At 31.9% G+C, this 15517-nt stretch overlaps 2 protein-coding genes and 1 long non-coding RNA gene across 7 annotated transcripts; all 3 read right to left on the bottom strand.

Moving 5' to 3' along the window:
• Positions 1-790: 790 nt before the first annotated feature.
• On the bottom strand, positions 791-1684 carry LOC147945308 (uncharacterized). The gene is made up of 3 exons (XR_015596503.1): positions 1513-1684; positions 1174-1299; positions 791-1043 (listed from the first exon to the last, which is right to left on the bottom strand). It is a non-coding gene; the product is annotated as an uncharacterized LOC147945308 (long non-coding RNA).
• A 1931-nt stretch (positions 1685-3615) lies between these two features.
• On the bottom strand, positions 3616-7055 carry LOC104779740 (choline/ethanolaminephosphotransferase 2-like). Its single transcript, XM_087509853.1, has 17 exons — positions 6838-7055; positions 6317-6513; positions 6196-6205; positions 6065-6115; positions 5901-5978; positions 5596-5795; positions 5416-5510; positions 5269-5337; positions 5098-5167; positions 4927-4990; positions 4776-4816; positions 4613-4697; positions 4472-4534; positions 4325-4383; positions 4107-4232; positions 3948-4015; positions 3616-3837 (listed from the first exon to the last, which is right to left on the bottom strand). Exons 2-16 carry the CDS (start codon positions 6451-6453, stop codon positions 3994-3996), a joined length of 1170 nt encoding a protein of 389 aa, XP_087365979.1. The 5' UTR covers positions 6454-6513; positions 6838-7055; the 3' UTR covers positions 3616-3837; positions 3948-3993.
• A 2321-nt stretch (positions 7056-9376) lies between these two features.
• LOC104779742 (thioredoxin domain-containing protein 9 homolog) lies at positions 9377-12924 on the bottom strand. Of its 5 annotated transcripts, none has more exons than XM_087509852.1 (7): positions 12772-12924; positions 12249-12449; positions 11996-12046; positions 11831-11908; positions 10733-11730; positions 9882-10040; positions 9377-9800 (listed from the first exon to the last, which is right to left on the bottom strand). In XM_087509852.1, exons 6-7 carry the CDS (start codon positions 10035-10037, stop codon positions 9624-9626), a joined length of 333 nt encoding a protein of 110 aa, XP_087365978.1. In that variant the 5' UTR covers positions 10038-10040; positions 10733-11730; positions 11831-11908; positions 11996-12046; positions 12249-12449; positions 12772-12924; the 3' UTR covers positions 9377-9623. The 5 variants fall into 5 exon arrangements, with proteins under 5 accessions (XP_087365978.1, XP_087365975.1, XP_087365977.1 ...); XM_087509849.1 differs by having other exon boundaries at positions 11242-11730; XM_087509851.1 differs by having other exon boundaries at positions 11247-11730.
• Between the last annotated feature and the right edge of the window lie 2593 nt (positions 12925-15517).

The raw sequence follows: 15517 nt of genomic DNA, 5'->3' as shown, positions 1-15517 counted from the left end.
AGACTAGAAAGAGACAATTGATGTAACTTTTATAGCGTACATAGTCGAAAATAATTTATTGTTATATTTCTCCAAGAAAATGCTTTCTACGTGCGCTAGCTGCCCATTAACATTTTCTTTTTCTTTTAATGTCAATGATCACGCTCTTTTATATGTTTGCCCAACAAAAAAAAAAAAAAAAAAAAAAAACATGTACTAACAACTGAGTTTAGGAAAAGAAAATGATACATCTAGCAAGAGGATTAGGAGAAGAATCTGAATGGTTTCAGGGTACTACTAAATGGTTCAAGAATAACTAGGAAGAAGATACAAGCTCCAACAGAGAGAAGCAACTGTGCTTGCTTTCACACTTGTTCATAATCTAAGGCCACAAGTAAGTTGTAAACGCTAATATTCCTAGTTAAAACGTTAATACTGTTAAGAGTATATAAACGTTAGCAACCCATAGTGGATAAAGAATACATAAACGCTAATAACACAAGTCACATTTACACTCTGTTAAGACTGTTTTGTCCAATGGTGATTGCTAATTTTTCAAAACTAAAACGTTTGTTGCCTCGAAATTTATAATTATTATCGTATTTAATTATTTATTTCTTTTTGTTCAAACAAAGTTAGGTTTATATCTCTTATAACCAACCCAACCACAAAAATATGAAATCTTGAAAAAATGTGATTACAATTACCATATTCATCAATAAATAATCTAGAAAAATCCGATTTTTTGTTTCCTTGAAACGTTTACACAAAAAATAAAGATTCTACATGAATTACCCTATTTCGACCAATCAAGAAAAAAAAAACAAATAAATAAAAACATTAGTGAGTATACATCCAAAAGCATTTCATCCGAAAACATCTTGATTCCAAAAAAACACACACTTCAAATAGAAGTGGCTAACAAAAATACTCTGTTGCTCAATACTGCCTAGGCAAATGAAGGATACACACTCTATCTTACAACCCATATTCCAAAATTCAATTGAAGAACACCTAATCCAACTTGTAGCAATAACTGAGAGTGTGTAAAAGTTAAAAAGCACCTGCATCATATACATACAATGGTAACCCAAAAAAGTGGATAAAGAAGAGAAGAAACTTAATGAAAAGACCATTTCTTGATGATACACACAGACAAATGAGAAACATTATAAACTAAGAAATCAACCAGACCTGTGGAGAAAGAGCGAAATGCTGGACGAAGAATGGTGTTGAATAAAGAAGAAGAAGCAGATCGAGCTCTGCATAACGCCACAAGAGCCGATATTGGAATGAGACTGCTTGCTTGCTCCAACAAAACTATCACATATAATAAGCATAAATATTAACAGTTTACAAGGTGTGTGTAGATCCTAATTACAACCCATTTTAAACTCAAATTTACACAAAAGCAATAAGCCTAAACGCAAAACATTGATATTGAGATTTAAAAAAATTCTCTCCCCTATTACGAATTCAAATTCTCAAGATTTCTAAATCCAAACTCTTAAAACAAGAAAAAAAAAAACCAACCCTGGCTTGGGAAAAAAGAAGAGTGGTTTCCGAGCTCCTTGGGCAGTGACTGAAAGTTTCAGTCTGAAACAAACGCACTCTTTCGTCGTCCGATCGAACTGAACTGAAGAAATGAAATCGAGGGTTTTGCAATTTGAACCGGGGTTTCTTACTCATTTTTCATTTGGTCTTCGGTCCGGTTTAGCTAGTGGGCTTGAGGAACTTTTCTTCTCCGTTTTGTTTTGTCAAACGTTGCCGAGTTTTCAAAATTAAACGTTGCCTCAATTTTTATTTTTTTTTATATTTTGTATCGTTTTTTTATTTAATTTTTCAAAACCCTCATATTTTTCCAAAACTATGTTTTAGTAACGACTGACTCAAATCTTTTCTAAAACCACCATTATTGTATACTAAAAAGAAAGGCTCAAATTTTTAACAAGAATTCTTAGAAAAATTGCCTAAATACTTTTAATACATTAAAAAATAAATATAGGAAATACAGTTCGACCAATTCTTTAGTGTTCATAGGAACTCTAACCATATATCGAGAAAGGGGAAGGACTCTGCGTCTACGCTCTACATTTACAAACAAGCTTTTCAACAACTAAGCAGAGTGAATGTCAACGACAGGCATCGATCTTGGTGATTCGGCACCAATCGACGATGCTTCACATTTGACATTGACTCTCTACTTAGTTGCTGAAATGCTTGTTTGTAAATGTAGAGCATAGACGCAGAGTCCTTCCCCTTTCTCGATATAGTTAGAGTTCCTAATGAACACTAAAGAATTGGTCGAACTCATAATCTTCAAGACTTCAACATTGGAAAAGATCGAAAGGTAGAAAAAATAGTTTCAACATACAAATATCTTTAACATTTTGGAGTTACATAACTATTTTCTCTCTCTCTCTTCATGTTTCCGCAGGTCCATAATGATCAAACATTTGCCATAATGGTTCTAATGACTCTATTCACGACTGGTGTGGTGATTAATTAAAGTTGTGAAGAAGCCATTAGAAACATTATTGCAAATGTTTGATCATTATGAACCTGTGGAAACCAGAAGTGAGAGAGAGATCAGTGAGAGACAGTTGATGACAAGATGTGATTTGAGCGAGAATATATTCATGTAGGTAAAAATATTCTTTAACAATCTCCTAGCTGAAGATCTTGATCTAGGATAGTCATGGGATTGATACTCAAATATTTAATCTATATATTTTACCTACATGCAGATTTACATAAAATATTTTATTGTCATATTTCTCCAAGAAAATGCTTTCTACGTGCGCTGCCATTAACATATTATTTTTCTTTTAATGTCAATGATCACGCTCTTTTATATATGAATAGAATTTAAAATTAGTAAAACGTATGGAATATTATTATGCATGTATATTTATATTTGATGAAACGTTACTCTTTGATCGTTTTTTTTGGGTACTTTTAAGACAAAGGTACAAACGTTTAAAATTAAGTAACTTTCAAGATGTATATATACTCAACAGAGCTCAATCTTAATTACAGAAAACCATATAATATTAGACTAAAGAAACCCAAGCCCCATAGAGTAAGAATACATGTACTGATGAGTTCAACATTTTTAATGCACTCAATCAGCAAGCAACCAACAACTGAGTTAGGAAAAGAAAATGATACATCTAGCAAGAGGATTAGGAGAAGAATCTGAATGGTCTAGCTAGAGAATTCTTCCAACACAAGAGTATTATAACATGGTTTCAGGGTACTAAATGGTCCATGAATAACTAGGAAGAAGAGCTGATCTGATACAAGCTCCAACAGAGAGAAGCAACTGTGCTTGCTTTCACACTTGTTCATAATATTCCTAGTCAAAAACGTTAAATACTGTTAAGAGTATATGCTAGCAACCCAAAGTGGATAAATAATATATAAACGCTAATAAGACAAGTCACATTTTTTTACTTTCTGATTGCCAATTTTTCAAAACTAAAACGATTCCTTCTAATTCTATAGTTTTTATCGTTTTTAATTATTTATTCCAACAAAGTTAGGTCCATATCTCTTATAACCAACCAACCCGACCACAAAAATACATATGAAATCTTGAAAAAATGTGATTACAATTACCAAATTCATCAATAATAATCTAGAAAAACCCGATATTTTTTTTTCTTAAAACGTGTACATAAAAATAAAGGTTCTACATGAATTACCCTATTTCGACCAATCAAGAAAAAAAAAACAAAAAAAAGTAAATAAAAACATTAATGAGTATACATCCAAAAGCATATCGATCTCAATCGTCTTAGTTTGCCTGCAGTAACAATAAATTCAGATTTGTGTTGGGATTTGCATTTGTCCTCCCTGCCCGAAGAAAAAAAAAAACTAAAATGTTCAACAAAAATCAAACAAACGCACACAACGATTTCTTGAGACGTAAAGAAAGCTAAAAGAAAACTAAAGAAAGCACATACCTTGCGATTGTTTTTGGTTTTTCTTTTAATCACATTTGTTGTTTCTTCAAGCTTCTTTACGAGTAATCCTGATGAAAAATAAACAAGATCAAGCTTGTCAAATTTTTGAAAAACTAAAACAATCAAACAATACAAAACAAGAGAATGTATTATTCCAACCTGAAGCAGTAGATTCCAAGTGCAGTTGTGATCTCATGAATGACTGAAGTTGCAAAATGCGCATATAGCGACAATGTGAATATACAATAACCAAGAAGAACCCAAAACTCATCCACAAGAGGAACCCTGAGAAGAGATCATTTATTGAATCTTATTATATAAGTCTGATGACAACCACAACGCGTAAACCGGAAAATGAAAAAAGAACAAAATATTACCCGTCATTGAGTCTAGCGGTTAGAGCATTTGCTAGTGCAAAGGGAAGGTAAAGCAGTGACTGTGCAAGTGAGAGAGAGAGAAGGTTAATGAGGACTACAAACAAGAAAGAATTGTACCGACTGAGAAGAAAGTAATCTGATTCTTACCATACACATGTTTGTTTTTAATCCTTTTGGTTCATCACACAAGTGAGCTAGAATCATTCTTCCCTGAAATCATAACCCGTGACTAAATGATTCAACTTTTGGATTCAATGAATAAAGATTTTGAAACCAGAATTTGCTTACCACAAGGAATCCAAATGCAAGACCAGTTCCCAATACAACTAAGTGAGGGTAGTTTCTTATGAGATCAATTGGAGACAAGTAATCCCTGATTAAGACAAGAGAACTGATAAGTCTCAATGTGTAAATGTGGGAAACTCAAATAACAAAATAGAAAAAGACGTACCAAATCAAAACTCCTGCAATTAACGTGACCAAGGGATATAGCTGAATAAAGAACAAATATTGGCGTTACATATGTTAGTTAAGAACTTAAGATATTAAAAAAAACCAAATTAAGTAACGGAATCAAAATTTGGTTTCAGGAGACTATATACCATAGCTAATGCTAGGAGCATGCTTCCATTTCTTGACTGTACAACTTTGTGAACATTAGAAGCGCTGTAGAATGAAGCAGTGTGCATATCAGCAGAGCAATGCATACAAAAAAGTTAGCAATTTTCTCAGCTTGAAAAGAACGTAAGACAGATGAATTGTGGAAAACTCACTTGATTGTAAGGGTTGGTATAACAGCAAAGAAAATCATCGTGAATAGTATTATTCTGGACATTTGCATCTCTGCAAAGAACAGAGAAAAGTTCCAATGGCGTTAAATAAACTTCTCAGGAGAAAAATTAGTGGAAACCAACAAAGAAAACAAAAGGTTTGTGGAATATTACCGTTCAAAAACGGAACCCAACTAAACAAAGGAATCGACTTCCCAAGCGGCTGAGCCCACCACTCGGCACCTTGAGAGTAAAAAAAAGTTTGAGAGATTGAAAAAGAATTGTTAGTGATAGAGATTTTCTTAGATTGTTGAAGCTTACCAACAATGGCTGTGAAGAAATGGCCACAGTATATAAGTGCAAGACCTTCTGTAGGACCATTGACTACCGGAAGAGTAAGCGTGTTTGTAAAATAGCTAAAACACAAAAGAGCAAGAAAGCAAAGTATTAGAGATTTCTCAACGATTAATCAGAGTGAAACTTGAAATAAAAACCACTTACTGTTCCCATGTTGCTCCAAAAAATGGAACAGCTGAAATAACCCAAAACCAGAAAGTATCTCTTCCACACATAGCAGTGCTCCCATATGCCATTGTTTCTAACGCACAACCAAGAGCATCACAACCATGGTCGAAAAGCTCTCCTAGTGGGCTAGAAGAATTTGTTCTTCGTGCTTGCTTCCCATCAACCGCATCAAATGTCTAACATTCAATCGTAAGAGCTCAAGATATGTCAGGAAAACAGTCTACATGACCCTTAACTTAAGAAGCAGATGAAATTGGGATGTTAAAGAGAAAGAAGCAGACCTGATACAAAAACAGAAGTAGGCCATGTGCGAAGTGAACCCATCGAGGAGGAGGAGAATCCAACTTAGGCGAGTATATCTAAAGAAAGTTTGAAGAAATCCATATGAGCAAAGTAACTAGAAGCTTCAAGTAAATAAAGAATAAGAAAATCAAACCAAACTCACATAGCCTAACAAAGCAGATGTGAGAAGAAACATGAACCCCATAAGTGTTATCTACAAAACCAAACACACAAACCGTAAGTGGTTGTTACTAGATTCCAAGTTTAAATGCAAAATATAGGATTCACTTATACCATGTTGGGTCTGGATATGGATTCCAAGTGAACACATGAAAAGACAAACAAAAACGTTAGCTTCAGATCTCTAAAAAACTAAATTAAAGATCACATCAATGCAAAAGGAGAGGATACTTACGGCATCCATAGAGGGAAGATCTTGACAAAACGGTTCCAAAAAGGTTGGAGAACGTATTTGGCAAGATAAGAATGATCAACACCACTGTATTTATGTTTCTTAAGAGCAGCTACACCATGAGCTCCTATGTAACCCATTTTTTTTTTTCAAAATTACAATTCTGAATCCAAATTGGGTCTCTTTCTCAAATCAACAACCTGTCAAAAGATAAAAAAAAACAACAAACGAACAAAAAATGTCATTAAAGGTTGGATCTTTTTATGTAAAGACGAAGACTTTTCAAATACCCTAAAGCAATAGCCACGAATTCTACATGACCCATCTGAAAAAAAGACAAGAGTTTTTTGGAAATTGCTTCAAATTCACGAACTTGGAGAAGCAATTAGAGAGGCGTTTAACGAAACTAGTGTTGTTGTATAGGACATTTTAAAGAGATCGTAGATTCAAGTGAATGAGGAGCAGATTCGATCTAAGATTCTGAAGACGAAATAGGTAAAGAGAAGAAGAAGAAGAGAACTTACGACGCTTCAGCGATGGCGTAATGCTACAAAGCCGAAGATGAAGACGAGAAGAGGTCAGAGAAGAATCACAGAGAGAGAGCTATGGGGTATTGTTTGCTTATGTGAGTCTCTCTCTGTCTTTGTTGTATCGACTTCTCTCTCTTCGTTGCGCCCTAAAAGAGGCGAAGCGGGACGAGAGTGGAAAGGAGGGCTTTGCGTATCTGTAACGATCTTTAATTTCATTATTTTCCATTTTAAGTCCCTTTATTATTTTTTTCTTTCTGTATTTTGTTTTTTTTATAGATAATTGTTATATAAGAGAATCACCAAAACTCAAAAAAAGTTAATTTAGTAAAACCATCTATAATTTGGTTTCGTTTGATGTGATTTCGATTTGAATTTAGTTAAATTCTTAGTTAGAAAATAAATAATTTTAAAATATAAAATATGATTATTTGTTTGATTACACTAAAATAAAATCCGCTTTTAATAATTTTAGATTTTAAACATATCGGTTTATATATAAATCTTAATTTAATCTTGATTTCAGTATTTTTTTATTAAGCTTTTTAGAATATGTTTTGTATTATTTTTTAGGTGACAAACTAAATTCTTTTTCTTTACGATAAAATCATATGAATTTTAATCTAAAGAACTTTTTGGTAAACCACATGGATGACTTTTATCTTTTTAATCAAGCTTTGAAGCCACATTGGAGTCAGGAAATGGGGAAGGAATAGCAAGGAAGTGAAAAATATGAACTAGTATATTTTCATTAACGTGTTAGAAATTAATTAAAATTTTGAAACAATATAAAAAATATATAACATACTATATAATATCAAATTTAGAATCAAACTCGTACAATTATGTTGTTATAAATTTTCAACCCATATAAATAAAAATATTAAAAAAGTCAAATAAAAATTTAAAATATTATGAAAGAAGATGAAAAAGTGATTACTTTTTAGATGATAATCTAAAATACATAATGAAGATCAAATTTTTAACTTGATTATCTTTTTTTTTTGAGATGGTTCATACTATCGATATTTTTGAATCGCCATCAATCGATCTGAAGAAACTTGTATCCATCAAAATTTTAAGTTTTACATATAAGAGGTTGAACAAAAAATATGAAAAATTTAGAATGAGTATAATAATTTAATAAGTATTAAAAATAAAATAAGAATTATATTTAGACTTTTCAATGATATTTTAATTGATTTTCTGCCCATACGAAAAACTAACCATCAAATATTTGAGATATAATAGAGAGGTTGAGATATTTTTTTCCACTAATATTATATTATTTAGACCAGAAAAATGATTTTTTTTTTTGCATGAATTCGTTAAATATTTAAGATAGTAAACAAAAACAATAGATCCGAATTACAAAGAAACAATCCTTCTACGTAGGTTTTCTCTCTTTGTTGGTCCATCCATATATTTTTAAGCGTGGTATTTACAAACATAGTAGTGATCATACGGATGATTTAAGTTGTAGTATGATTGGAAAGTCAGTGATTTGTTAACATTTATTTTTCATCTTCATTTCAAATTTGTATAATTTGATCATTCATGAATATATATATCTATATATTTATAAGAATAAGAACTTGTTTTACAAAATTGTAATTCTATTTCATTTTTGTTTGAAGCTTTCGGTTATATTTTATGATTGAAGTCAATTTTTTGAGAATACTCATTTAGTGTAATTAATTTTGATATTTTGGTTCGTTCGAATACGTGTCATATGTGATGGAGATTGGAAGGAACCACAAAACACAAGAATGGGTGCAAAATTAAACAAAAATACATTTAGAAAAAAAAAAGACATAACATACAAATTTTGATGTAATTCAGATGTTGGTAAACAAAACTAATATTGCCTATTCAATTTTTTTTATTACAACAAAGTGAGACAGGCTGTTCTATAGTTTATTTTTCTTCTATATTTGAAAAGTAAAAAGAATCATATTCGTCTTTTTTTTTTCTATTAAAATTTTGTTTTGGCATCATCTTTTTCCCCGTCAAGGAATATGGCATCTACATTTTATATTTGTAGACAAAATCAAAGTTGCTATCTTATACGATGTCCACAAATTTTACTTTTTTAAGTGTTATATACATGATCATGACCCCATCCATGACATATATTTAAAGATCTTACATAAAATTTTAATAATAGTATGTGGAATTCGTATGTACTTGTGACATTATTGTAGTTTGATCGAAATCGGGATATTTTTTGTACATTTTTTTAAAAAAATATCGATGAAACCAAGAAGTTTCGCCATCATTAATTTGGATTCTTGTTTCAAAATATTGATAAATTTGTGGTTGGGAGTATTAGTTTAATATTAATAGTTTAAGCAAGTTGAGTAAAATGATCACGTGTCCTATATAATTATTCAAGTCTAAAGAGATCTAACCATTAGTTAACTTACTCATATAGTCTTATTATTCAATGAGTTTAGTGGACATGATTCGTCCTTAACATTTTTTATGCATAGACACAAATAAACTAACCTTTTGTGTGTGTTATGTTTACATATTATTAAAAGATAAGAAACCTTCTCTCTTCATTCCAAGACTCAGTAGTCAGTACTCACTAGGTACAAACATCTCGTTCATGATCCACGTAAAACATCAATTTAGTAATGTAATTTAGATATCGCGTGCTCCTTAATCTAACAACCAACATCCATTTTAGATCATCAATGGATAACTACTTAGTATTACAAATGTCCACATACATAAACATAATACAACGAACAAACCTTTGTTAAAAAAAAACTTGGGATTTATTCGGAGTCGGAATCTGAACGAGCACTCTGTCTCACGTTCCTTCTTACTTGTGTTGTAGACTTTGGTTTAAGAGATGACTCACCCTCGTAATGGATAACTTGCGCTCTGGCTATTCTCTCTTCCAGATCCTCTGTACTGAAATCATCTTTCCCTCCCAGCTCATTGAACCCAACCTATCAACGACAAGAACATTGTATCATCGACACAAATCATATCCTACAAGATGTTTTAGTTTATAGCGTGATTATTATTACCATATAATCATCCACTTTAGTGTTCTTAATGAGGGCAAGGGTGGGAAGAACAACAATCTTGAGCCTCTCAGCCAAGAATGGACTTTTCTCGGCTTGAATCTTTACAAAGCGTGTCTCAATGTGTTGCTTTGCCAATATACTCATGTGTTTATCCATCACCTGCACAAATATTTTCCGTTTATAAATCAATCATCCCAAAAAAAACAATGCAGCGATCATCTTCATAGATACGACACACGAGTAATACACAAGAGCACTGTTGGTTATTAATAAATCATTTCCAAGGTCTAATAAACTCAGTGATCACAGGAAAGATGAGGCAATGCAAACAAATTCACAAGGTATGCAGAAAAATTTCTGTTAACCTTAAGCTAAAACAGGTCGCAGAAACAACCAAACCAACAAGTAATGCCTTTTTGAAGAAAGGCTAAACCCAGCAGAAAAGAAATATTGAAACTCGAATGAAACATGACAGCGTTACTATTCATATAGACATATACACAAGAGCAATGTTCCGATATTACTTTCAAAGGTCTAAGAAACTCAGAAATCACAGGGAAGAATCAGATAATAGCAGAAAAATCCATAAGGTAAAAACTTGAACCTTATGCTAAAACAGGTCTAGTGGGTGGCTATGCAGAGGAAGCACCATTTTTAGTTCTCTGCCTAATATCTCTAATCAAAATCATAAGCATTGTTATTATTACATTACTTATCAAGAGCATAGCTATCACTTCTCAAGAGCATTGTTAGTTATTATTTACACCACATCCAAGCTCTAAAGAAACTCAGAATTCACACGAAAGAATCAGGCAATGCAGACAATCCACAAGGCATATATATAAACTTACATCTTGCGCTAAAACAAGTCTAGTAGCTATGGAGAAGAAGCACCGTTTTTGGCTCTGTGCCTAACCTCTCTTTTCGCAAAACCAAAAAAAGACAAAACTTTTCAAATCCCAGCAGGAAAAATCTCCATCATCATTAGTTATATTAATCACTACCAAGTTCTAAAGATTCTCAGAGATCACAGGGAAGAATCAGGAAATGTAGACAAATCCAAAAGGCACAAAAAAAATTTGATACTAAAAATGATCTAGTGGCTATGAACAAGATCTTTGAAGAAACAAACTTCTATCCCCCCTAACATCTCTTTTCTAAAACCAGAAACAATCATACCAACAAGTATCAAACTTTTCGAAAACCCAGTAGCAAAAACCAACAACATTGTTAGTTGTTACTTACTAATCCCTCACAAGCTCAGAAGAATCAAGAAAACAATACACACAAATCCACATAAAAAATCAAAACAATTTGAAAAAATAAATGTTGAAAGGCAAGAAGAATTGTGAAATTTTACTTTACAGGGCCAATTCTCACGGTAGAAGTGACAAACGACGCGTTCACTAGCTTTAACGACGGTGAAGAAGTCTTTCTCAGAATGAATCTCAGAGTATTCTCCATGTCCAAGACTCATCCACCGTTTCTTCTTCTCCGCCATTTTCTTCATCTGCTTCAACCTTCTCTCTCTCAATACTTCCAGATCGTCTTCGTCTAGCTTCTCTAGCGACGCTATCTCCTCGTCTAGTTTGTCTTCCATTGCTTTCGCTACCGTCAGAACTTGTTAAACTTGAAATAAAAACACTTACTGTTCCCATGTTGCTCCAAAAAATGGAACAGCTGAAATAACCCAAAACCAGAAAGTATCTCTTCCACACATAGCAGTGCTCCCATATGCCATTGTTTCTAACGCACAACCAAGAGCATCACAACCATGGTCGAAAAGCTCTCCTAGTGGGCTAGAAGAATTTGTTCTTCGCGCTTGCTTCCCATCAACCGCATCAAATGTCTAACATTCAATCGTAAGAGCTCAAGATATGTCAGAAAAACAGTCTACATGACCCTTAAGAAGCATATGAAATTGGGATATTAAGGAGAAAGAATCAGACCTGATACAAAAACAGAAGTAGGCCATGTGCAAAGTGAACCCATCGAGGAGGAGCAGAATCCAACTTAGGCGAGTATATCTAAACACAGTTTGAAGAAATCCATATGAGCAAAGTAACCAGAAGCTTCAAGAGAATAAAGAATTATGAAAATCAAACCAAACTCACATAGCCTAACAGAGCAGACGTGAGAAGAAACATGAACCCCATAAGTGTTATCTACAAAACAAAACACACACAAACCGTAAGTGGTTGTTACTAGATTCCAAGTTTAAATGCAAAATATAGGATTCACTTATACCATGTTGGGTCTGGATATGGATTCCAAAGTGAACACATGAAAAGACAAACAAAAACGTTAGCTTCAGATCTCTAAACAACTAAATTTTAAAGAGAACATTAATGCAAAAGGAGAGGATACTTACGGCATCCATAGAGGGAAGATTTTGACAAAACGGTTCCAAAAAGGTTGGAGAACGTATTTGGCAAGATAAGAAATCAACACCACTGTATTTGTGTTTCTTAAGAGCAGCTACACCATGAGCTCCTATGTAACCCATTTTTTTCTTTTTCAAAATTACAATTGTGAATCCAAATTGGGTCTCTTTCTCAAATCAACAACCTGTCAAAAGATCAAAAAAACAACAAACGAACAAAAAATGTCACTAAAGGTTGGATCTTTTTATGTAAAGAAGAAGACTTTTCAAATACCCTAAAGCAATAGACACGAATTCTACATGACCCATCTGAAAAAAAGACAAGATTTTTTGCAAATTGCTTCAAATTGACGAACTTGGAGAAGCAATTAGAGAGGTGTTTAACGAAACTAGTGTTGTTGTATAGGACCTTTTAAAGAAATCGTAGATTCTAGTGAATGAGGAGCAGATTCGATCTAAGATTCTGAAGACGAAATAGGTAAAGAGAAGAAGAAGAAGAGAACTTACGACGCTTCGGCGATGGCGTGATGCTACAAAGCCAAAGATGAAGACGAGAAGAGGTCAGAGGAGAATGAGAGAGAGAGAGCTATGTGGTATTGTTTGAGTCTCTCCCTCTCTTTGTTGAACAATACTTGGGTTCACCCCTCTCCATTCAACCCCTTATAAAATAAGAAAATAAAATCTGTATACATTATTATAAAATTAAAAAATTTAAACCGCTTTTTAATAAACCCAAACCGACATATATAAAATCTAAATCCTAACTATATTATTTGTGAACCCAAACCGATGTATAATTTTGTTCTACTTGTAAAATTTAAACCCTAACCATCTCATTTGTGAACCCAAACCGATATATTTTGTTTTAATTGTGAAATCTAAACCCTAACATCTCATTTGTGAACCCAAACCGACACATAATTTTAATCTACTTGTAAAATGTAAACCCTAACCATCTCATTTGTGAACCCAAACCGACATATAATTTCGTTCTAATTGTAAAATCTAAACCCTAACCACCTCATTTGTAAACCCAAACCGACATATAATTTCGTTTTAATTGTAAATTCTAAATCCTAACCACTTCATTTGTAAACCAAACCGACATATAATTTTATTCTAATTTTAAAAATCTAAACAGTATACAGAATTTGTTTCCTTAATTTGGTTTACTTTTTAATTTAATTTTGATTTTAAAAATAAAATATTAAATGGAAAATTCTGATTGGCTGAGAGAAGAAAGGGTGAATAGAGAGGTTCACCCCCAGGGGTGAACCTAAGTATTTTTCAAGAAAGATACAACAAAGACGTAAAGTACTTAGGTTCACCCCTATGTATTCACCCCCTCCCCTCTCAACCAATCAGAATGTTTCATTTAATATATCATTTAAAAAATAAAATAAAATTAAACTAAAAACAAAACAAATTAAGGAAACAAATTATGTATACTTTTATTTAAAGAAAGTTAAATATTGGCTTGGTTTAGATTTTATATATCGGTTTGGGTAGTTTAGATTATACAATTAAAACGAAATTATATGTCGGTTTGGGTTTACAAAAAAGTGGTTAGGGTTTAGATTTTACAATTAGAACGAAATTATATGTCGGTTTTGGTTTACAAATGAGATGATTAGAGTTTAGATTTTACAATTAGAACGAAATTATATGTCAGTTTGGATTTACAACTGAGATGGTTAGGGTTTATATTTTACAATTAGAACGAAATTATATGTCGGTTTGGGTTTACAAATGAGATGGTTAGGGTTTAGATTTTATAATTAGAACGAAATTATATGTCGGTTTGGGTTTACAAATGAGATGGTTAGGGTTTAGATTTTACAATTAGAATGAAATTATATGTCGGTTTGGGTTTACAAATGAGATAGTTAGGGTTTAGATTTTACAATTAAAACGAAATTATATGTTGGTTTGAGTTTACAAATGAGATGGTTAGGGTTTAGATTTTACAATTAGAATGAAATTATATGTCGGTTTGGGTTTACAAATGAGATGGTTAGGTTTAGATTTTACAATTAGAATGAAATTATATATCGGTTTGGGTTTATAAAAGAGCGGTTTAAATTTTTAATTTTATAATAATATATAAAGATTTTATTTCCTTATTTTATAAGGAGGTGAATGATAAGGTTCACCCTTAAGTATTGTTCTATAATTTAATTTATTGCAGGGCAGGCATAGCAGACAGGCTTAATCTGCTTGAAAACTATATTAAGATCATCCAGTTCATGAATTTCTAGCTGATCACTAATCCATATCACAATCGATCTGGGTTTGCTATCATATCGATCCAAAATTTATGGTGATAACAATATTATGAAAGCAACCCAATATAAGTTTTTGTTCTAAATGTCATATCAAATAAATATATCTACCAATAAAACGTCGTCCATATATGCATTTCCGAATCTCATACATATTTTCTTATTTGTTGGCCTAGAATAAAAGATCTCAAAATTTTAAATTATTATTAAAAACTTAGTTATGCGATAGAATATAAGATCTCAAATAGTTAAATTATTATTAAAACCTTAGTTATGTGATGAAAAATCTTAACATATAAGGGACGAGACGCATTTTCGGTCCCAAAATAAACATATTGTTTTTCTTACTACTTTTTTCTATGTATTGTCTTTATTGATAACAAAAACAAATCTGATCATTCTTTTTGTCTAAACCAAATGTAGAGTTTAGATCTTGAATATATTAATAATATTTCTAAAAAATTGTTTACAAATATGTTAGTAAATTTAGTTTTTGAAATCAACCCCGCACGTATGTGCGGGTCCGAATCTAGTTGTGATATAAGTAAAGACAGTTGTGAAAAAAAAAAAAAGAATAATTGTTGTAAAGTTAGAGAATCACCAAATGAATTAATACTCAATCTATTTCCTAAAAAGTATCATTCCATATTCTCCAATGTATTTTTTATGCTAAATTTTTTAATTTACCTCTAAAGCCAAAGCTCATTTCATTAAATTTAAATCATTAACCATTTATTAAATTATTTAAATTTTAAATATAAGCAAACATGTATAATTCAAAATTTTCTTAATTTGTGTGAAATATGTCAAAATAACACTCTTTGTTAAATTAGATGATAGAGATGGATATGTTAAATTAATTGATTCATTTTATTGTCATGGGATGGTTATGATTGATAGTTTTTATTCTCCAATAAGAAACCTGAAAATTTTATTACAGTCATCAAATCTTTCATTTTACGTATGTGAAT

This window comes from Camelina sativa, chromosome 4 (assembly GCF_030686135.1).
Source record: "Camelina sativa cultivar CO46 ecotype springtype chromosome 4, ASM3068613v1".
NCBI classification, from domain to species: domain Eukaryota; kingdom Viridiplantae; phylum Streptophyta; class Magnoliopsida; order Brassicales; family Brassicaceae; genus Camelina; species Camelina sativa.
Note: the sequence above shows the minus strand (reverse complement) of the source record. Positions and strands in the feature narration are given on the sequence as shown.